The sequence below is a fragment of the Hemicordylus capensis genome, chromosome 1, assembly GCF_027244095.1.
Source record: "Hemicordylus capensis ecotype Gifberg chromosome 1, rHemCap1.1.pri, whole genome shotgun sequence".
NCBI lineage: Eukaryota > Metazoa > Chordata > Lepidosauria > Squamata > Cordylidae > Hemicordylus > Hemicordylus capensis.
This window is the reverse complement of record NC_069657.1, coordinates 131208380-131233027: the sequence shown is the minus strand read 5'-3', so window position 1 is coordinate 131233027 and position 24648 is coordinate 131208380. Positions and strand designations below refer to the sequence as shown.

The following is a 24648-nucleotide window of genomic DNA, read 5'->3' as shown; positions in this document are numbered from 1 at the left end:
ACAAGCTACCTGTAGCCAAAAATTGGTGGGACCATAAAATTGAAAAAGTTGAAGAAAATGAAGATGTAACAATACTATGGGACTTCCAACTACAAAGAGACAAACATCTGCCACACAATACACAGGGAGGAAGCGGGGAGAAAAAACAAGGGGGATATCTTGATCCTTCTAGTTGCTGAGCTGCAGACTCCACAATGTTCACTGAAGTGCGGACAAAGAAAGACTGAGGGGATGAGGAGTGGCGCAGCTGCATATAGTGGCTGGGGGTGTGGTTCCTACCTAAAGCAGGAGAACTGAGCTTGTTGGGTTCTGACGAAGTCTCTGCGCAGGCACATAACTCATTTGTGTAGAAGACATAGACCATGTTGAAGAACCTACTTACCTCCTTCTTAAGGGAACTGCTACCCACCCTGCTGAATTGGTTCGGCTACAGGCTCCCAAGCCGGTTTGGTGCTTCCCTAAGTAGGCACCGAACCGGTTCGTGCACATCCCTAATTTGGGCTCTTCAGACCCACTGCTTCTTGGTACATTGTTTACATTTTTTTTCCTGTGTGTGTGTGTGTGTGCGTGCACGCACACACACGTATGTACACACCCTGCCAACTGATAGCACTTCCTATATCTGACAAATTGAGCATTAGTCAGCAAAAGCTCATGACACAATAAATCCATTCGTCATTAAAGTGCCTCAAGATTCATAACAACATGCTAACATGTCTAAAGTAAGTAAAGTGTGCCGTCGTCGATTCCGACTCCTGGTGCCCACAGAGCCACGTGGTTTTCTTTGGTAGAAAACAGGAGGGGTTTACCATTACCTCGTCCCACACAGTATGAGATTATGCCTTTCAGCATCTTCCTATAGCGCTGCTGCCCAATATAGGTGTTTCCCATAATCTGGGAAACATACCATCGGGGGATTCAAACTGGCAACCTTTTGCTTGTTAGTCAAACATTTCCCTGCTGCGTCACTTAAGGTGGTCATGTCTACTCTACTGGAAAATAAAGCTTCAAGCATGTTACTGAAGCTTACTTGAAGAAGCCCTCAAATAAGATCAGACTTTTCATGTTACACTTTGAAATGAAACAGCAATTTGGGAAAGAACAGCACCGCCCAAGGAATATATCAGTAATACCAGCTGTATTGGGATACATTAGTGTGACATGAGAAATTACTAAATAATTAAAGGCTTCCATAAGCCCACTGCTGAAGCTAGTGTTAGATACTTCAGATGAAGCATCTGAAGTGAACCCATACACACCAGCTCTTCAGATCTACAGAGAAGCAGCTGCTCTCAGCATGGTCATCTGCGTGTAATACTGCACACTTCTGGTGTGGAGGGAATGGAGGAGCTCCTTTATGGGAAGCAGGGCCCCATACTACTCCAGCAATTACTAGGAAGGCCTGCAGCAAGGTGTAGTTCTTTCCTCATAGAGTTCTATGGTGAAAGCACTCTTAAAAGGACACCTCCAGCCGCTTCCTGCACACCTTCCCAGCTGTCACCAAGGTAGCACAGGGCTTTGCTTCCCTACAGGAGCCCTCTCACCCACACTGGGAGCACGGAATACTGCATGAAGGTGACAACACTAGGAGCACCACCTCCTCATGGTTTGAAAGAGATAGTGCATATTATTTGGCTTTGGATGCTCCAACGCTTAGCCCTACAGAATCATCTACCCACAGAGGTGACTGGCAAGGCCACCCTTTCACTTCTACATGATTAAGTGCTCTGCCTCACCTCCTTCCAATTAGTTTCTAGCGAGGATGAATAATTCTGCCATGTCTCTGCATCAGATATGATTTTATCATTCATTCCATCTCCTGTAGATATGAAAGCTACCCATTCTCTCAGGAGGTTAGCTATTACTATTTGCCCATCCTAAAAAGTAAACTATTTCAGATATATGGGTGACATGTGCTTCCTATTTTAATTCAAGAAAAAGAAAGGAGCCTCAGGTATCAGAAGTCTGAAATACTAGGATATGCAAATCATTTCACACAGTAATCGTGCAGCCCTGAAAAATTCAGAAAAGCCAGGTGTTATATCCTTCAAATTAGACTGGAGCCGATCACATCTGGCTTTTCTGAATCTCATCTTTACTCACAATACAAGAACTATAGTGAGATTAGCAAAATATGCCAAGTAGCTTCAGTCTTTGAAGAAGTCAATATCTCCCCTCTGCTGGATCCAGACTGAACACTGAAATGCACTACTTATGCTTATAATATACTATACATACACAATAGCAATGGAAAAGCAGAGGTAACATGGAACAGAGAGAGTTTTATGGGAGTAAGTCATCAAAGTCTGCATAAAATAACTCAAAGATCAACTGGAGCAATTTACCACTATTGTGGCATGACAGCCATACAAACTTAATAGCAAAGGGGAAGAAATGGGCCACATGAGGGATATAGAACCTGTTCACTCAATTTTCCTGTGCTCCTAACTGCAGCTCCCAGTCCCACTGAAAAGCAAGAGAATAGCAAAATTGACTAGATTCAGTCAATTTTACCCCTAAAGAGGCAGAGAGAAAGAGGTCTTGAATCAGTGGGTATTACAGAGGTGGAGAAGTAAGCTTTCATGGTTCACCATCACCATCTCCTTCTCTTAAAGAGGCATGTGTAATCATGCAGCTACGTGGATAAGTTCTCATTCTTCTACATCAGGCCTGCACAACTTAGCCCTCCCCATCTGTTTTTGGCCTACAACTCCCATAATCCCCAGCCACAGTGGCCAATAGCAAGGGATTATGGGAGTTGTAGGCCAACATCTGCAGGAGGGCCGAAGCTGAGCAGGCCTGTTCTACATACATAAGAACGTTTCTTTTTAAAAACATAAAACTGATGCCGGTACAGAGAGTGCATGTTTCTTGCCTTGGGCACTAACAACTAGGAGGTATGTAACAGTGATGACTACACTGTCAGGAGATACATTTGGCTTTTACAGATACTGTCTGAAATACTACATAAATTTGCAAAACCAGTTTGACCAGAGTTCAGCACAAGGCAGATTGTGTATGATACACAATAGCAGCCCCACAAACACTGTCTTCAGCTCTCTGAAAATCTGTGAACAGCCTTGCAAATGCCCTATTAGACTTCCAAATACAGTACTAAGCTACATATTAGATATTTGTTTTTAAATAGTGAATATTTCAGAGAACACAGATTACCTGTGCCTTGGCTTAAAATTAGCAATTTTCAACAAACTTTCCAAACCTCACATTAGGAAGAGAAAGGATGGAGAACATACCTGTTATAGGCACATATCCAACTCCTTGCTGATACACTGTGGGCATCAAAACCACTGGTTGGGGCTGCATCATCATGGCAGCTGGTAAGGACTAGTTATCAAAGGATAAATAGAAAATGTATGTTTAGAAAACTATTCTAGGAACAAAAGCAAGCAGCAAGAAAATGTATTTGCACAAAACCCTTCAAGTTCTGCCTGCTACACTGCATGCTATTTAGTGCATTTTTTTGCAACAGTCAATATGAAGTACCACTTCCCAGGAAAATCAACTGAGTGTCCCTGAATTAATTGACATTTCAAAGGCACTATTATAATTTGTGAATAGATACATCCACCTCCTCAAATCAAGCTAGGCTTTTGTAACAATTTCTAGGAAAGTTTGGGCACTGCCTTTCTTCAGAGAGTGTAACAGGGGAAGAATATGGGGGGGGGTAGTGGGGGAGCAAACTTCACATTTTTAGAGGCTCACTAGCTGGGATAGAGTAAGAGGACTTAGCTGCAGCCCTCACAACTGAAAATAAAATTATCAACAAGACTCTTCAGCAGCCTTCATCATTAGTGACCCTCTTCTTTCAGAATGATCTATTTGTTTAATTCATTACCCGAGAAGTTACATACAGCATGCAGTACTCTAACGTGACAACAATGCATGAAGTCTTGCTTAACTCAGAAATAGAGAATTTTAATTCTTTTAAATTATGATTTAAATCATATTTTTAGATACACGGGGCTACACATATTTCTATCTATCAGCAATAATAGCAAGAGAGCACATTAATAATGCACCAAAAGGCAATGTCTATGACCCAGAGGGGTGTGGTGTGTAGCATTCACATGCATCACTAAAATGGTATTTTGAAACATTTCCTTTCAGCTGTTGGCCAATCAAACTGCAAATTCTTCCACAAGTCTCAAAAGTAATTTGGAAGAGTTGTTTAAAGAAAAAATGTATCAGTGCATATACAGTATTTCTTAATCCTCACTGTAAAGTTAGGGGAAATTCAGTAGTAATTTGGGAGTTTTGTGGGAGGAGCTGCCAAAGGATGTCTCTAGGAAAAACTATCATATCCAATGGACCATATCTATGAGAGCAATTCAGCTATCTTGGCTTTCAGTAAGCAGGTGTCCAATCATTTTGATCAACTGACGAGTATGAGTTTTTTCCTTTGTTCTCAAGTGTCAAATGGATTTCGAACATAATTTATTACACAAGTTCAGTTATCTAGTTTCTGTTAAATTCTCATCACTCTCTCTCTTTTCCCACTTCTCATTGACGTATCATCTACTGTGTTGAAGGTACTACTGTTACTTAACTTACTGTATAGGACATGACCAGGTTAATCATTCCTTCTTTGTCATCTCCTTGCCTTCCACTCAGGCTATACCACTCATCCTCTACTTTTCCTTGTTTTAGAGATTCAGGAATAGTAATGTGTGTCCAAGCAATGCGATCATCCATTGAAAAAGCTCGCTGAAAGATAATAAAAATATTTAGGTAGTAAAATTCAGACATTAATAGCCTTTCAAATGAGGAAAAATGTACCTTACAGTGACATAAGCTTAAATGGCACTATCATGGTTTTAAAGCTGCTAGGAAGGAACTGGGTCCATGGGTGGTGAAGTAGGGGGTGGTGGCCCCTCAGCTGGAGACAGTCATTAGGCCCCTCCGTTAAAAGCCCTCATTGGACCCAGATGATTTAAATAACTTTTGACCAGTTTCTAACCTCCCCTTCTTGGGCAAAGTGTTGGAGAGTGTGGTGGCATCACAGCTCCAGGTGGACCTGGATGAATCTGATTACTTAGATCATTTCCAGTCCGGCTTCCAACCTGGATACGGGAAGAAAACTGCCCTGGTTGCCCTGCTGGATGACCTACATTGGGAGACAGAGGGAGTGCAACTCCGTTGATTCTCCTGGACCTCTCAGTAGCTGTCGATACCATCGACCATGGTATCCTTCTAGCTCGTCTCTCCGGGTTGGGTCTTGGGGGCATGGTTATACATGGGGAGGACATTGTTAATAGAAAATAATGGAGGGTTGTGGGGCCACCTAATGGCACAGCAGGGAAATAACTTGCCTAGCAAGCAAGAGGTTGCTAGTTTGAATCCCCACTGGTATGTTTTCCAGACTATGGGAAACACCTATGTCAGGCAGCAGCAATATAAAAGATGCTGAAAGGCATCATCTCATACTGTGCGGGAGATGGCAATGGTAAACCCCTCCTGTATTCTACCAAAGAAAACCACATGGCTTTGTGGTCACCAGGAGTCAACACCGATTCGACAGCACAACTCTACTTTTACTTTACTTAAGAGGTGGTGCTGGGGGATGCCTACTCCACCTCTTGACCTTTGGGGTACTACAGAGATCTATTCTGTCCCATATGCTGTTTAAAATCTACATGAAACCTCTGGGATAGGTCATCCATGGGTGTGGGCTGCAGTGCCATCAATATGCTGATGACACTCAGCTCTACCTATCTTTTAAGTTAGCAGACACCAGGGAGGCAGTGGATGCTCTGAACAGGGGCCTGGAGGCTGTTAGGAACATAGGAAGCTGCCACATACTAAGAAAGACAATTAGTCTATCTAGCTCTGTATTGTCTTCACAGACTGGCAGTGGCTTCTCCAAGGTTGCAGGCAAGAATCTCTCTCAGCCCTATCATGGAGAAGCCAGGAGGGAACTTGGAACCTTCTGCTCTTCCCAGAGCAGCTCCATCCCCTAAGGTGAATATTTTACAGTGCTCACCCTTCTGGTCTCCCTTTCATATACAATCAGGGTAGACCCTGCTTAGCTAAGGGGACAAGTCATGCTTGCTATCAGACCAGCTCTCCTGTTCTGGACTGGATGGGGGCAAACGAGCTAAAATTTAATCCAGATGAGGACAGTGCTCTGGGTTAGTTAAACTGATCTGGATTGGTAGTGAGGTACATCTGGTCTTGGATGGGATCACTCTCCCTCTGAAAGACAAAGCCCGCAGCTTGGGGCTGTTTCTGGACATGATGCCGTCCTTGGAGGCACAGGTGGTGGCGGTGTGCAGAGGTGCTTTTTACCAGCTATGGCTGGTACACCAGTTGTGACCCTACTTGGAGAAGTAGGACCTGCTTTGGTAACCTCCTGCTCCCAAGGGTTGCTGCCTGCTTGATGAGGTCATCTGAGGGGGCTCTGCTCCAGGTGCAGACAATGAGGGAGGCTCGGTTGTCATGCACGCAGGACAGGGCCTTCTCTGTTGCTGCTCCCAGACTCTGGAATGTTCCCCCGGTGGCTATTCGCTCCTCAATCTCCATCACAGCTTTTAGAAAGCATGTTAAATCGTTGCTTTTTACCAGGGCTTTTATGTGATTGTTTCTGCTGCTGCTCTTTGTACTTTGTATTGCTTTATGCTTGTGTTTTAAATCAGATTTGTTTTGTATTTTGAGTTTGATATTTTAATTGTGCTTTTTTACAATTTCGTTTTTAAATTTTGCTGTAAACCACCTTGGGATAGTTTTACTGAAAGGCGGCATATAAATTTAACAATAAAATAAATAAATAAAATAAACATCCAGATTGGACTACTGCAATGCACTCTATGTGGGGCTGCCCTTGAAGACAGTTCAGAAGCTTCAGCTGGTCCAGAATGTTGCTGCAATGATGCTTGTGGGCGCAAGTTGCTTCACAATTGTTACACCCATCCTGCGGCAGCTTCATTTGTTACCAGTCCGCTTCCAGGCTGGATTCAAGGTGCTGGTCTTGACCTTTAAAGCTCTACATGGCTTGAGGCCGGGATACCTGTTGGACTGCATTTGCCCTTATGAACCTGCCAGGCCCTCCATTAGTAATCACAGACCCTGCCACTAACAGAGATCTGGTTAGTGGGGACTAGAGACTGGGCCTATTTATTTATTTATTTGGTTTCTATACCGCCCTTCAAAAAATGGCCCAGGGTGGTTTACACAGAGAAATAACAAATAAATAAGATGGATGGATCCCTGTCCCCAAAGGGCTCACAATCTAAAAAGAAACATGAGATAGACACCAGCAACAGTCACTGGAGGTACTGTGCTAGGGGTGGATAGGGCCTTTTTGGTTGTGGCCCCTCGGCTCTGGAGCACCCTCATGAAAGAGCTTCTCCATGCTCAGAGGTTTTTTTTTAAAAAAAAAACACCAATTAAAAACAAATCTTTATCTGCTGCTTATATCTGATATGTTATTTAGTTTTTATAGTTCTCAGTGTTTAGCTTTTAAAATAACTTTTAATTTGAAACTTTTTAAAAAGAAATAATTTTAATTGTTGTTTTAACCTGGTCTTTTAACTTGTTTAATTTAACCTGTATAATTCTATTAGTCTCTTATTTTACATTTTATCTGTTAATGTTGTGAGCCACCCTGAGCAGTAGTGTTTTGCAGGGGTGGGGTATATATTAGGAATGTGCACGACTTGTTCGGAGGCCCTTTTACGGGCCTCTGAACAGGTTCGAACATGAGGCCGGTCCGAAGTTCGAAGGCCCCGGGGGTTGGCACTTTGAGGGTGGAGGAGGGTGCACTCACTCCTCCCGCCACTTTCCCCCACCGGCGCCGTTTGTTCATAAAAACCTTTGGGGCGGTAGCATACCTCCCTGCCACCCCATTGCCCTCATTGGCGGGAAGTGGCTGGCAGGCAGGCAGGCATGCACGTGCCCGGTACTTACGGCCACTTACGGCCGATGAGGGCAATGGGGCAGCAGGGAGGTACGCTGCCGCCTCGAAGGTTTTTAGGAACAAACAGCGCCGACAGGGGGAAAGCGGTGGGAGGAGTGAGTGCACCCTCCCCCGCCCTTAAAGTGGCACCCCCGCTGCCTTCGAACCGTGGAAGCGCGGTTCCATGCACATCCCTGGTATACATATTTTCAATAAAAATAGAACAAGAGCTTTGCATTGCAGCAACCATTTTAGACTAAAGTTAGCATATTGACAGCACACTCCTATGCATGTTTACTCAAACGTAAATCCCACCAAGTTCAATATGTTGGCATGTATAGATTGCAACCTAATAACAGTACAGAATTGAAACCCATGTAAGCATAGTATCTTACATGCCAACATAGTTTAACTTGTTCCTTAGAAGCAGACTAATTTACCTTACAAGGAGAAAACTGTCCAAGAGAGACATTGTGACTCAGAGATTGCATGGAAATTCAAGACTTACTGAAATATAACATACTACTATGAACTGGACAGTCCCTTTTGAATATTCTCTCAGAGCTGGTGTATCTGAGTATGAAAACACACACTTATTGGAACAGAGCTTTTTTCCTACTGTCATATAAAAATCACAGGGACTTTATTGTTAAACAGGTTTTAGAAATAAGCAGCTGCTCCCAAATTACCATCTAGACTGAGGCCAGATACACTCTACAATCACTTGGGTCTAAGAAATCTATTCACTGTAGTAGCCTGTAAACATAATGGGAATATTGGGGTTCAACACTGCAGAATGCTATGCTAGAGACTGGGAAGTTAAAGTGACATGCAAATTCAGCCTATGTACAGGCAGTCAAGCCATCCACTTCTGTCCCATCATCAACCACAGTCAAAAGCTGTTAAGACACAGACAGTGATTTCATTCCCCCAACCCCCCAAAAGGGGTTTTCATTAACTTCTGTAGAAAACAGGTCAAGTCATTTCATGCTGTGTCAATGGTCTGCTTCAGATGTAATGTGAAACCATGGTCCAATTGTTCTCTGCAAGCACAGAATTGTTCCCTGAACAATTTATGTTGCAGAAAACTAGTCAGATCTCAGTTTGTGTTGTTTTAGACCTTCTCTGCAATGCCCAGCTGCCACCCAAACACCCCACAGCACTGCTCAGCTCCCGGCAAAGCTTTGCCAAATCAGCTAAATTGACACGGGATGCAGAAGCTTCTCTTTAACGGCCCAAGATAGCTCAGCCTCCAAGGGTTTTTTTTTTTTAATTAACAATTTCCTCCTCACTGCTGCACTGCCTAGAGAGGAAGGACAGGTGAGCAAGTAAAAGGATGAGGTGGCCATTCCTTGTGCATGTAGCTGCCTCTACTCACTTACATGCCTAATGAACTACCTAGAAAGGGTGAACAAGCTAGCAGAAGTACAACTATCTCTCTGGGTAGTGCCAAGGGGTTCAACCCTCCTAGCCATACTACTCAGAGCTCTAGAAAGTTCCAGTAAGGGTCCCTGTACATGCTCGAAAGCCATCAGTGTGACCATGCAGAAGAACTGGGAGTTGTATCTCATTCCATATGCCACTGTTAAAATCAAAGTCTTGTAGTGCAAAAGGCAGATATAAGAACGAGCGGCTACAAGTTATTGTAGGTTTCTAAAGCTCTTTATTGTGTTTGTCACAGTTGGAATATAAATAGAAAGTCTGCTAGCTCCCAAAGTATATGTTGCAGAATTCAATCAATATTGGTGAAAAAAGCCACTCTTTCAACTTCAGTTCACCACCACTGCCACACTGTTTCTTTTTCCTGGTGTTTTACACCAGTATTTTAAAAACAAATGTAAAACATTAAGTTAGAGAAATAAAAGAACACCCTTGCAGGAGTCTGCAAGAGGTAATCACAAATCAGAATTCTATATGTGCAATACATTCAGTAAAGGAGTAGTGCTACAGCTCAAGGAGCTTTCAGTATTACAGATATGACTTGCACTGTGCAAAAGCTGCAGTTCCTGCCCTCTCCCCCCCACAAAAAAGATGTTTTACTTCACCTAAGAACAGTAAGAATTTCAGTAAATATGTGAAAAGGCTCCAAAACTGAAGAGACAACTCCAGAATATTCACACATCACTTAATTGCAAGGCTATTAAATTCAACATCTTAACTGCCCAAACACCGTAAGACATAAGCTAATAGGCCCATGTCAGAGGAGACAGCTCCTGGAAGTAGGAACCTATGTGAAAAACGGCTACAGTCCTAAGTGCAGCTGGGCTACTTAAATCCTCTGAAATCAATAAGATACAAGCATTTTAAGTTTATGCAGGATTAAATATATGCATTATTTTAATAGACTGGGGGGGACGGGGACTATGCATAGTCTGCTTAAAAGACTGCCTAGATATAGACCCAGCTAACACTGTACATGGCAATTTTGTTTGCTGTAGGTAAGGGGTTAGCAGTATATAAGTGAAAAACAACTGTTGCTTAGTGGTTGTTTTAAACTCTTGTTGTGAGCTGCCTTGAGATTGGAAAGGCAGGATATGCATTTCCTAAAATGAACTGCCATATAAAGTGTGAAGAGACCTATACCAGACCCAGCAAATAGATTACATCTAGCTGTCAGGACCTACGTCAATCCTGACTGCCTGGATTGGAGCAAGAAACATGCCCTGCTGCACAAATGGTCATAATATGAAAAGTGACTGTTCTCCTTCCGGGTGAACTGAAACTCAACACTAGCTGTGCTCAACAGGGGTCCCCCACTCCTAAACCACCCCCTAACAAACCACGGATACATATTTTAAAAGTTTGATCTAACCTCATCAAAGATTTCAAGATAAAAAGAATCCACTCCAGGGGGAACAGTGCATTGAATGACTTTGTTCCATCGGGGATTTTTTGCTCCATTGTGAGCCGTGGGAGTTTCATAGACAGCATAGCCAAGTCGTATCCTACAGTATGGATCCATGCGTGTCATGCCATAGTTCTTTGCCAGTTTTGCCTAAGGAAACACACATAAAAAAGGAATTATTAATTATTATTATTTATTCGATTTCTATACTGCCCTTCCAAAAATGGCTCAGGGCAATTTACACAGAGAAACAACAAATAAATAAGATGGATCCCTGTACCCAAAGGGCTCACAATATAAAAGAAACAATCATTTTAATATTCATTTCTCATGCACATTCCTAGACTGAAATATCTATGTCTTTCAGTAATAAACATTTTAAGCAGTTAATATAACCAACCACTAACACACACACACACACACACACACACACACACACACACACACACACTCCTGATTAGAATAAAGAATTTAAATCAAGATTTCCTGCCAAGTAATTTAAACTGGCTCGACTTAAATTAAATCCACCCTGCACTTTGAATTGCATATTCATAAAGTTTTTGCATGGTTATAGTCTGAATTTAAACTTGGTGTGGTGCTGCCAGTCATGAGCTCAATCAAGAATGCTGCACACACTTCAGTGAGACTACGGGTCTGAGCAAAGATCAACGTAAGTACAGAGGAAGCCATGCCTTCCAGCCTTAAAAAATTCACAAACCAATGAATTTCCAAAAGAGGAAAATTCCATCTTCATATGCCCCAGCTTCACTCCTCTTGCATCTCCAGAGGACCATGCCTCTTCTATGTGCCAAGTCAGGCAGGCCTATCACTGAGAAGAGCTGGAGCTAAGGGACAAGGTGTATGTGGGACTGTTAGCAGAGAATGAAAGAGACTTTAGTTATTAGTCAGTGTCTACAATTAGCAACGCTTGTCACAGAATTTGAGAACAAATCATAAGTATTCTGTAAAAATGCTTTGTCAGCATGAAATGTTGGCCATTACAAAACATATATATTCATATATATTTTTTAAAAATACATATAAGGTTTTTTTGTAGCCTACTAGTAATGGATTTTAGGGGCTACTAGGTACATTGAGAATGGCTTGGGAGCAAATTCTGCATTTGTTTTCCAGATATACGTAGAGCAAGAGAATATAATCCTAGACAACATGTCCCCAAGGTCTCTGAAGACTCTTTATTTAACAATTTTCCAATTACAGCTGTACAAAACTTTAATTATTCTAAGATGGCTAAAGACCTCCTAAACTTTTCATGTTCATGAGTAGCTTACCATAAAATGCTCTAAACAAACATTGTACAGAGTCCTATTTTAAACCCTTTCAGAAATTTCAAGTTCACACAGTCAGTTGGTTGAAAACCCACTAATGGCAAACACATGTTCACTCAATTCCTGTATGGTACCCTCATAATAAATGTTGATGAATGGTTTCAGAGAGAGATTGCACTGTTATGTAATCTGAACATAAATAGCACTTAGTACTATGTCCAGTTTGTTCCAACCTGCAAGACCAATGTATTTATTCATTCTTTATTTATTTATATACCACCCTTCCAAAGATGGCTCAGGGCAATTAACATTAAAACAACAACAACATTAGAATAAAAAACCAATTAAAAGCTGATTAAAATTGATTTTATTTATTTATTTATTTAATCAATCATATTTTTACACCGCCCAAAACTTACGTCTCTGGGTGGTTTACAACAAGATTAAAAGTAAAACATTAATTTAAAACAAAAAAAAATTTACAAGGAAGAAATTTAAAACACAATTTAAAATTTTAAAACAATATTCTAAAAACAACATTAAAACAATCAAAACAATATCAGTTAAATGAAGAAATGCGTCTTTAGAGACTTTTTAAAAGATGTCAGAGATGTGGAGGCTCTTATTTCTCTAGGGAGCGCATTCCAAAGCCTCGGGGCAGCAACGGAGAAGGCCTGTGCCTGAGTTGCCACCAGACGAGCTGGTGGCAAATGCAGACGGACCTCTCCTGATGATCTCAGTGGGCGGCAGGGTTCATTACGAAGACGACGTTCTCTTAAAAACCCAGGGCCCAAGCTATTTAGGGCTTTATAGGTTATGACCAACATCTTGTATTTTGCCCGGAAACATATTGGCAGCCAGTGTAACTCCTTCAATACGGGAGTAATATGGTCTCTCCTAGATGACCCAGAGACCAGCCTGGCTGCCGCATTCTGGACCAACTGTAGTTTCCAGACTATGTACAAGGGCAGCCCCACATAGAGCGCATTGCAGTAATCCAGTCTGGAGGTTACCAGCAGATGTACCACTGTTTTGAGGTCGTCTGACTCAATTAAAATTAAATTAAAATGACAATTAAAATGAAATATCATTAAATCATCAAAAGCCAAGCTAAAAAGTTAACCCCTGCTAACTTGGCAAAGAGGCACCTTTTTAACGCGGTGATCCTCTTTATTTAGCAGGGGAAGAGTAACTGGCCCTATCCACCCCCAGCACAGTACCTCCAGTGACTGTTGCTGGTATTTATCGTATGCTTCTGTTTAGATTGTAAGCCCTTTGGGGACAGGGATCCATCTTATTTGTTTGTTGTTTCTCTGTAAACTGTAAAGTGTAAACTGCCCTGAGCCATTTTTGGAAGGGCAGTATAGAAATCAAATAAATAATAATGATGGCCTCCAAAACATTTCAGCGCTGGGGGCAGTTTCAGCGCCGAAACGCTGACGGGGGTAGCACTTTAAGGGCGGGGGAGGGTTACGCACCAGTGGCCGGAAGTCGCGAGCGCGCGTGCGCCCATCGTGCATGCACGCGCACACGGCAGAAGGACACGCGCACACGCGACTTCCGGCCGACGGGGGAAACGGGGCGGCAGGGAGGAACGCTGCTGCCCCAAGGGGCTTAAAAACAACAGCACGCCGGCGGGGGAAATGCGGCGGGAGGGGTGAGTACACCCTCCCCTGCCCTTAAAGTGCTACCCCCGTCGGCGCCGAAGATTTTCGTACACATCCCTAATTCAGGGCTTTAAAGGTAATAATCAGTACTTTGTACTTTGCCCAGAAACATATCGGCAGCCAGAGCAACTGTTTGAGAACAGGCATACTGTGGTCTCTCCGGGATACCCCAGAGACAAATCTGGCTATCGCATTTTGAATTGAAGTTTCCGAAGTGCCAGCATATGTGCACAATGTACAGCTGGGTACCAGAGAAACAAGTGCCAGTATATGAGTACGATGACCACGACGCCACTGCATTAAAACCCTAAGAATAGCATTGCTGGATCAGTTCCAAGGCCTATCTAGTCCAACATCCTGTTACCCACAGTGGTCCACCAGATGCCTCTGGGAAGCCCACAAGCAGGACATGAAGGCATGTCCCCTCTCCTGCTATTGCTCCTCTACAGCTAATATTCAGGGACATACTTCTTCTAAAACTAGAAGACTAGTAGTCATTAGTAGACGTCCTCTGTGAATTTATCTAAGCTCCTTTTATAGCCATCCAAGCTTGTGGCCATTACCACATCCCGTGGCCACAAAGTCCATAGGACTAATTATGTGCTGTAGCTTATATAGCGGCCTTTAGCATTTCATCCCAAGCAACTAAAGTTTAATACACATTTAAAACATGCAACATGTTACAATACCTGAACTACAGTGATGCTCAGTCTCCCAACAGTGCCCATTGCTCCACCGTACTGTAACTGCTGAGCTGCTTGAGCATCCAGTTGAATCTGCTGCTGTTGCTGAGTTGGTGTGATGCGAAGAAAATCTTGAGGAAGTTCACCAATATATACCTGTAAAAAAACCACATAGACCAATGAGATGATTATCTCTTCTTTTTTAGAATATTGTTTTTTTAAAAAAATTAATTGTTGTGTTTTAAATTTCTTGTTTTTGTTTTTAACTAATGTTTTACCTTTGCTTTTATCTCATTGTAAACCGCCCAGAGATGTAAGTTTTGAGTGGTAGAAAAATATGTTAAATAATAAATAAATAAATAATCCTCTCCTAACCCCATTCCCACACCTTTTAAATATTTCATACTTGAATATCACTCTCTTTCACTAAATCCCGTCTGCTTCTAACCATTATCTACTTCCCACACACCATATATCTTGAACTCCACCAGTTTTCAGTCCACAATTCCCAAGTGTTCTCTGATCTAAAACACTTTTCAGCCCTCTGCCAACATCAGCTGTCATTAAAAACACGGCTGTATTCCAGGATGTACACATTTTGAACAGAAGATTGTGCTCATTTTAGATGCATGCAATGCCAACCTCATGAAAATTCTTAAAAGCCAAACACTTTGAAGATTTATGATTTAGGGTTCTTCCATTACACTCCCATATATAATCTATGAACCAGAAATTCTGAAACTCAGCTCTTAAAAGTACCAAAAGTGTAGAGGAAAACTGAGCATTTAATAAAGACTCTATTTGTCAAAGAAGCTAGTGACCAATAACTATTTCAAGAGAGAATTTTTTTAATGTATTAAAAAAAATCCCATCTACTTTAAAGTATTATAGAAATGGACTCAAATAAAATAATGCTTACATACCAACATGCTATGAAGTTCAAGCTGAATCCCAATTATGGAATACATGCTATAATCATACCACTTTAAAGTAATCCCATGATGAGGATTCTTACATAACAAAAACTACCTACTTTACCTTCTACAATGGAAAGACTCCTTGAATTGTAGATTACATGAAAAGCTTGCTTAAACATTCTACCTACTTTACTCAATATCAAATGAGGTAACATTGTTAGAGATTCTAACAAAAGACAACAGTAACAGCAGGAGTTATATCCCAGAGGTTTTCAACCTTGCTAATCTTGCAAACACATGTATTCATAAATAGCAGCTTCTTTCCAGAAATATAAATGCCTTAGGCTACAGTTTCTGAAGATAGTACGGAGCTATTCATGTTCTCCAAGATAGTATCTTCCAAGTGTAGGAGTTAACATAAAATTTAATTAGCAGACGCTGCAGCTCCTGAGCAAGAGCCTTAGGACCTCAGCAAGATTATTAAGTGTAGCAAACCAGGCCTGAAATTCATTGAGAAAGTTTCCAGAGGAGGAATACTGCTGGCCTATATGCTGACAGATCAAAGACTAGCTTAGTGCTCCTTCAAAACCCTCAAGTATACAAAACCAACTCTGCACACTGTGGATTCTCCAAAATAAAACATCATAACTTTAAACAGTTTGCCAAAAATTTATATGGAAGATTATTTCCCTCCCAGTACTCAATTTCTCCATGATAACTATGAAACCAAACAAGTAAAAAGCCAACAATTCATGGCTTTTGAAAAAGTCTGTTGGCACAGTACATATATTACCTATTTCCATCATTTCTTTTTTTCATCTCTAGAACAGTGTACCCCCCCCCAAAAGTGTACTTAAATATTTTTTTTAATCCTTTGCTGCCTTCATAACAATGAGAGCTAGAAAATCTTGCCTTGGTCTCCCAAGTTTCTATGGAAAATAAGAGCCCTCATGTAATGCACATACAGAAAATACCATAAATAGACAAAGCCCCTTCATACCTCAGCCCTAAATACACATAAGCCCATTCCATTGATTTCATAGACATGGAGGAATACACACACACACACACACACACACACACACACAATTTCCTCTAGCTAAATGGAGAATGCAAACACTGAGCAGATTCCTGGTTAAAGCCAAAAGGACATAGTCATACAGGAATGCCATTTGCACTAACATTAAATGGTCAAGAAATACAGACCTAGTTTAGCTAATGAATGAATGATTGCAAATCTTGAGCTTGTGCACCCCCACCCACCCTCACCATGTGCAAGAGGGGAGCTTAACATCTCTCATTTTCACTTTTCACTAAACCACACTTTCCCACTATCTACAAATCAATACAGAGGCGAGGAGAACTGTATGAACCTGAGGTATGTTGCAGCTCATTCATGATAATCTAAATCAGCTTTTAAGTACATGTGTGGTCACCACGGGTGACCATGTAACTCATTCAAGTGAGTTACATTGAAGCATACACACGACGTCCCCATGCATGCACAGATACCATGCAGGGGATATTGGGAGGCGCACAGCCCTAGAAGGAAGCTGCATTATTGGGAGGCAGAAAGCAGGTTAGGACCTGCTCTCCTCTTCCTTAAAGATCCCAGGTCCCTCTCCCGAACTGTGCTCAAATCATGGGTCAAACCGCAGTTCATGCACATCCCTACCAAGAACAAAAAACATTCTGTGCACAGATGAAAAAATTAGAAAGAACACTGGACGAGAACCACATAACTTAAAAGAATCATCAGTTCACTTACTGAAAGAACAAGTGTTTCCAATCTGCTCTATGCCATTATTTGTCCTGCAGAAAGATCTACCTTAAAACCAATTTAAGATCTGCTCATGTTACTCACCTCAACTCAGCTTCATGGAGAGGACAGCAACAACTCTAACATACTCAAGCTGTACTGCATAAGCATTACTCGGTGCAAAAAAGAAAATCTGCATGTATAGTCAAGCACCAGACCACAAAGCAACTTAAATGGTTTACATACTAAGACTACACAAAAAGGCAGAAATACATCAAAGTACAAATTATAGCCTTTAACATGACAATTACCAGCGATGTTCTTCCCAATAAGCCAAGATCCTCCAGAGACTGCTTTTCCCAATACCTATAACAAGCTAGCCAATTTAGCTAGAAAACATTGATACTGGTACCACAAAATTGTACTGAACTTAATACAATAGGATCTTTGATTCAGTAGGTTGGTTCGGATGATAACTTTTCCAACTAATCTGCCCCACATGATAAAGATGCAAGCACACCGTGAAGTATTGTCTGAACCGATACAATGATGGTAATTACAACAGAAGTAAAAACCTGTATTTCAAACACAAATTAGAGAATAAATGATACTAAAATAAGAACATAAGAACAGCTCACAGATGTGTATGTGGATGTATAATGAAGGTCCAAGAAGTGTGAGATAGCAGCTAAGAATGAACTACAAATTAAGAAGTCCCTGGTTTGAAACTTGCCTAAGGCCATCCAGAGAGTTCATGGCAAAGGCAAGTCACTCTCATTCAGCCAATGTGTAATATAGGAATTATGCTAACCTACATTACAAAATTGCTATAAGGATAGCAAAATAATGTATGCTCTTTCAACAGGATACAATTTATACCAAGTTAAACTTTCATCTTTTCCATCACAATCTGACCTCATTTCTCATTTCTGACACAACAGGTGGGAAAGAACACAAAGCAAGTTTGTGCAATTAAGATTGAACACTGCAATATCTCTGAGTATAACCATTAGCACTCCCTCCTCAGCTCCTCATTGCAGGAAGAAAGGAACAAACCAGAAGATTCTGTGGTTTTATTTTAAAAACCCAGTAAACTCACTTAAACAATCAAATGAGGGATCTCCATGTTGGTTAAACATAAGCATCACCTAACACTTCTGCCTAAGCCTACTCTTTTATTGTTCAAAAGAATACTTTAAAAAAACCAAACACCCTTTTGATATTTTATTTGATGATGTAATTGTTTTCATAACACTTTTCTAGGTCTTTGCTATGCTAACAGGCTTACAGCTGCCTGAGCACTATTATTCCTTTCCAAGAATAGTACTATGATCCCATTATTCAGAGACCTCATACCCAAGACTGTGGTCAACTGATTTATCAAAAATCTTCGCTTGTGAGCCTGTATGATGTGATGTGCCAGTTCTTTTAAGATCTTTGGCTAGAGATTATGGCATTACATGCTTGCTAATGAATTGAATATATGGAAAGTATCATCAGACTAAAGTATCCTAACACTTACACATTACTGGGAACTTTGCTGTAATGACTGGGCCAAGAGGCACCTTTTTAATGTGGCGATTCTCTTTATTTAGCAGAGGGAGAGTGACTGACCCTATCCACCCCCAGCACAGTACCTCCAGTGACTGCTGCTCGTGTCTATCATGTTTCTTTTTAGATTGTGAGCCCTTTGGGGACGGGGATTCTTCTTATTTATTATTTCTTTATGTAAACCATTTTGGAAGCTTCTGTTGAGAATTAGTATATAAATATTTGTTGCTGTTATTGCTGTTGTTGAATAAAAGAACATCTGTGCCTCTAACTTAAAATTTTTCTTTGAATGTCTAGTCTACGAGACATTAAACGCATGGGAGAAAGCCATTTCCAGAGATGTTAGTACAGTTGTGAAAACAAGTTTAACACTGTCATTAAAATAAGATCTCTCCTACACCCATTTATTAGAACTGGAACAAGAGTTTCCCCAACAACTACATTTGTTACACTGAGATACTGGAAAATATGCAATACATGTAATGTTACAGTTCTTCGGGCCAACCTGGATTGTTAATGAAGCCACAAAGACCAAAGCATTCACCGGTATTTTAAGAACATATAAAAAGCCACTTTAAAGCCAACTAAATATTTCCTAGGTATGTCAATTAGAGCCAGTTCATAAAACTGCAAAACTGGACTATTTATTCTCTCTCAGCTGTGATTAAATAGAGATTTGTTTATTTTGTTTTAAAGATTTTTAATCTGCTGGTTGGATCATTTCTTTTAATCTAAACAAACCTCATTATGAGTGCATTAACACTATCTGCCCGCCCCCCACCAATGTACTTTATTACGTTAAACAAAAATATACAGGCAACTGAATATCAGAAGGGTCCATACAGATAGTATGCCATTAGATTGTAGGAAGTTTCAGAAGTCAAGATTACTACATTAGTCTTTGCCTGTGACTTCAATGGATTTTGTATCTTTCACAATTCAAGTCCAAGGGTGACTACACATGCAAAGTGATTGCAAAAATAAACAATCATTAGGGTGGTGAAAAAATGATGGTGAATCTACTGATTGAGGGAACTGTAGAATTTCTATGGCACAAAAGGAGAAAAAAATCAACAAGTGCTGACACACATCACAGTAAACCCTGAAGTTGCCTTGAGAGAGGGCAAGGTTGTTGGACATATAACCAGGCCACACTATAATGGTAGCTCATACAATGCTACCGCTATGGCAGAAATCAGACAATTGCCTGTACTGTATTATAACCCAAAGGAGAGCCATTTTTCAGACATCTGCCTGAAAAGGATGACATACCTGACAACAAGTCTGAAAGCAGTCCTACATACTCCTGAGGTTACTGTGCTAGGGTCACCAATTTACATGCACTGCATAATGCACCAGACCCACTAAAGCGGCTATGGCACTCTAAAACATGCAGTGATGCTGTTGCACAAAATGACAGCACCGGGGCTGTTGCCTCTTACACAATCACACATCAAGTGAAATACAAGGGTTTCCGGGTGAAATACAAAGTGCTGGTTATTACCTATAAAAGCCCTTAATGGCTTGGGTCCAGGGTATTTAAGAGAACGCCTTGTTTGTCATGAACCCTGCCGCCTGTTACGATATTCTGGAGAGGTCTGGTTACAGTTGCCGCTGGCTCGTTTGGTGGCAACCCAGGACCGGGCTTTCTCTGGGGCAGCCCCAGGGCTTTGGAATATGTTCCCTGCTGAAATAAGATAATCTCCTTCTCTGTTTGTTTTCAGGAAGACCCTCAAGAGTCACCTGTTCTCACAGGCTTTTAATTAGAATTAATTTTAATAATTTGTTTTAATAATTGCTTTATGCTACTGTTTTAATTGTTTCGTGTATTTTAATCTGTGCTGATTTTTAAATATTGTTATAAGTTTTGTACACTGCTTAGAGATGTACACATCAGGTGGTATAAAAATATGATAAATAACTAAATAAATAAATGTGGGACTTCCATTGGGAATTATGGAAGTCCTGTGTGATGTGCAATCACACAAGAGGCAGCAGTCCTAGCAGTGCTACTGAGAGTTTTAGAGTTCCACAGTGGCACAAGTGGGTCTGGCACTACCCACGTTATGCTGCAGGACATGTAATCCACTATGAAGTATCAAAGAGCCTGGAACACCTTCCTTATGAGGCAAGGCTACAGCACCTGGGGATTTTTAGTTTGGAAAAGAAGCAACAGCGGAGAGACATGGTAAAGATTTATAAAATTATGCATGGAGAAGAGAGAGCAGGCAGAGAGAAATTTTTCTCCCTCTCACAACATTAGAACGAGGGGTCATCCCATGAAACTGATGACCAGGAAATTCAGGACCAACAAAAGGAAGTACTTTTTCACACCACACATAATCTATAGAATTCTCTGCCATGGGATGTGGTAATGGCCACTAGCTTGGATGGGTTTAAAAGGGGCTTAGACAAATTCATGGAGGGCAGGTCTATCCATTACTACTAGTCTGCGGGCTATAGGCCGCCTCCACCCTCAGAGGCAAGATGCCTCTAAATACCAGTTGCAAGGGTGCAATAGCAGGAGAGAGGGCATGCCTTCACCTCTTGCCTACAGGCTTCTCAGAGACAAATAGTGGGCCACTGTGGGAAACACAATGTTGGACTAGATAGGCCTTGGGCCTGATCCAGCAGAGCTGTTCTTATGTTAACTCACCCTAGGCTTCAAATTTTGTGTGTATTTTAACTAAATTAAGATTTCTTTGAAACAAATTACAGTCTTAGTACTACAAATGCATTAATTACATAAGAAATAAGTCTTGTGGCAATGAAGTCTCTAGTATGGCATTTTGCATTACCTTTTTGATATTCAAGATTCTGTTCTTTTGCACTAAGAGGTTCTCCCTGCCACCAAATAGTTAACAGTTTTAGCAACAAGTCAGCCTAATTTCTCTGTGCAAAAGCTACCATTAAAATGTCTCTAGAAATGAAAGCTGAAATTTTCTCAGTGACTGTGTTAATTGCATAATAATCCGATAAGACACCAAGACAACTCACATGTTCTCTGCTAGAGACTAGAGCACTGCTTAGCCAAGGGATGCAAGCAATGATACTTTACAAATCAATCACAAGGGTATCAACAAGAATCCTGCAGGTCTGTTCATCCAGTCCCTGTGCTGCCAAAACAGAACATATCTTATACAGTACAGGTTGAGGATCCCTTATCCAGATTTCCGAAATCCAGAATGCTCCAAAATCCAGACACCACGCCATAAGAAAAACAAAAAACAAAACTCCTCAGCTCACTCGCTCACAGATTCCCAATTTTGCTGCTTTTAAACATGCAGTCAAAACTTACTTATTTCAGAAGGCTGTTAATGACAGGAATTTGGTCTATAATTCTCTCTCGTTGCGGCTCTGTTTTTATTGTGAAGCTTTTAAATGTTTTTTATGTTCTCGCTTTGGTGCTAGAGGGAAGAGGGGAAAGCCCCCCTCCTCCACTCCCTGCTCAATTTGGCAACTGCTCTGTTGGCATCTGTTTTGGCACTCCGGATCCCATGCCCAAGAGATCTCATTATGCAAATATTCCAAAATCTGGAAAAATCCAAAATCTGGAACACTTCTGGTCCCAAGCAGTCCGGATATGGGATACTCAACCTGTACTACTAACAAACCTAAGCAAGCATTCTTAAAATACAGTACAAATAATGTTTAGGATAAAAGAACAAAGAAGTAAATAATATACTTTTATTTTCTCCGCATCCACCAAGTCAGACACAGACAGAGTCAGTACTAAATTAATTTAGATCAAATTAACAACAGTTGCTAGATAAAAAAACAGCAGAGTTGGACAACTCATAAAATTTTGAGGGTTGTATCAAATGTAGCTCACTTAATATTGCTTCCCAGTGTTCTGCTTTCTTCCCAGTCTTGCACTTCCCCCTTGCCCAATCAATTAAGACTCAGGTTCTATTTTCTGGGATTGTTTCATACTTAGTTATAGTCAAGGCAGCATCAGGGAATCCAAGTGAGTTCTAGACTACTTCCTTAGAATGAAGGTACTGCCCATATATGGAAGCAAGAGAGAGTCAGTGGATTGTGGGGCCTCCCTGTTCTGACTGACAGGGCTAAGTCAAGGTGGCTAATTTTCAAGCCATATTTCAGATCTCTTTGGCTGGATTTGTCACAAGTGAGCTCTCTGGGGGTAATATCGATAAACATTAAAATAAAAATGAAGGAACTGTTCCTGCATCCCCTTCTGTAAGCGTGCTCCTATTAAGGAAGAAACCAACAACAGTAATCTCATTAGTTAAAATCCATCAACTAGAACTGAACACCATTAACAGATCTATTTAAAACTCACTTCTAAGAATTGCAGACAACAAAAAGACACACAACATCTATGGTGATGTAGTAAAGCAATCTAATGTATGCTTGAAAGATTTTATTCAGTAAAATGTATCAAAAGTAAACAAACACAATATTACAAGTCAGAACTTCCTAAAGTCTTTTGCAACCTGAGCCCGGCAGGGAAGGGGGCGGGAGGACATCTCCCCGCCGCCCGCTTCTGAAGAGTTATCTCGGGGCCCGGGCGAGATTTAAGGAGGCGGGAGGGGGCTTCAAGAGGGCAGCAGCAGCAGGGGGCCGGGGCTTCAAGGGGGCAGCCATTTTTTTTTAACAGAGCAGCCATCGGAGGAGGAGCCATCGGAGATTAAGATCTAACAAAAGATTTGAGTTTGGTGCTCCAAATATGTTATGTACACACAGAAACACTTTCCATCTGACCCAGGTCACAGAGTCTCACTTGATGTCTAGCAACGCCTGGATAGTGAATGTGCATGAGATAATGGAAAGTGAAGCAAGACAAAACAAACAGGAGCAACTATGATTAACAGATGTGTAACCTAGAAGGTACGGGAACACTCATATTTTATAGAATTAAGCTTACCTCTAGTTGGATTCCAAGACTGCAAGCCTATATATCCCTGCAGTTGACATCTCAAGTTGCAGGAATAGCTGGGCGCATTTTTCACCCACACAAACTGATGAGAAGGTTGCAACCCTGTATCTGAAAAACAGGCCTGGCACTGGCAGCCATCATTTATGCCTCCACAACTGCAGGTCAAACCCACTACTACACAATTAGAATCTGGAAGCTTTAGTTGATGCAGGTTGGGGTGAGGTGGGAAATGCCCCGGAGTATATTCCATCACAGCACCAAAGTGTGCAATGATTCCCTTCCATCTTCAATTCAACACACTAGTTTTTTAAAAATGTATGATACCTTGATCATGAACCTAGCATATCAGAGTATCTTTTCCCCATACCCAGTGGCGTCCTCAAACATTTATCAAGACCATGCTCTTATGGATACCATATGTGATAGCTAAGACAGAGTGGGAATGTGGATGTTGGCCCCATGACCATATAACTTGCGGCTTTTGGAAGCTAGCACAAACATCTTTCGGAAGTAAAGCAAAACCTCTTTGGATTGGTTTTTGAGCAGCACCAGTGTTAAAATGGATTAGATGGTTGCGGGTTATTAAAATGTTACTTTTGTATTCCCTTTTTACCATTTACCTTGAGTCTACCGAATTGGCTTACATGTTTAAACGGGGGGGGGGGTGTTAAATAAGCCAAGCCATAATTTTTGTTCTCAACGGCTTGAAACTCAAACCAATGCTTTTTATACTGCTTTTCATGCTAACAGCATTTTAAAGAGACAACTTTCATACAAGAAGGAGGAAATGCTACACAAGCCCATTATGAACAGGCCGAACTCTTAAGTTGAGTCATTATCCCTTTCCCTGTAATGGCGGTCTTAGCTTGTGCAACTGACAGAGCAATCTTAAGCATGTGTACTCAGAAGTAAACCCCATAGGACTCAATTGGATTTATTCCTTCATACATGTGCTAAACCTTGCAGAATTGATAAATCAATATATGATTTTGTATAGTCATAAGAAATTTTAGGATTAAAAAGGTAGTTTTTGAAGGATTTCAGGTTGCCTGAAGGCTTCCTCACTTGACTTTTTTCTTCTTTACAGTTTGCAAATAAGTACTCTTTGAACAGTGTTCCTTTAAA

General features: G+C 41.1%; 1 protein-coding gene across 2 annotated transcripts in view; it reads right to left on the bottom strand.

The window, feature by feature from the left end:
• The window catches only part of TOLLIP (toll interacting protein), a 54242-nt gene that overhangs the window by 24093 nt on the left and 5501 nt on the right, over positions 1 to 24648 (bottom strand). For both annotated transcript variants that reach the window (XM_053285874.1, XM_053285875.1), the window contains exons 2-5: positions 14403 to 14552; positions 10725 to 10907; positions 4573 to 4725; positions 3255 to 3345 (exon numbers count right to left, since the gene is read on the bottom strand). In XM_053285874.1, coding sequence (XP_053141849.1) covers positions 3255 to 3345; positions 4573 to 4725; positions 10725 to 10907; positions 14403 to 14552 — 577 coding nt within the window. The remainder of the gene's footprint in view (positions 1 to 3254; positions 3346 to 4572; positions 4726 to 10724; positions 10908 to 14402; positions 14553 to 24648) is intronic.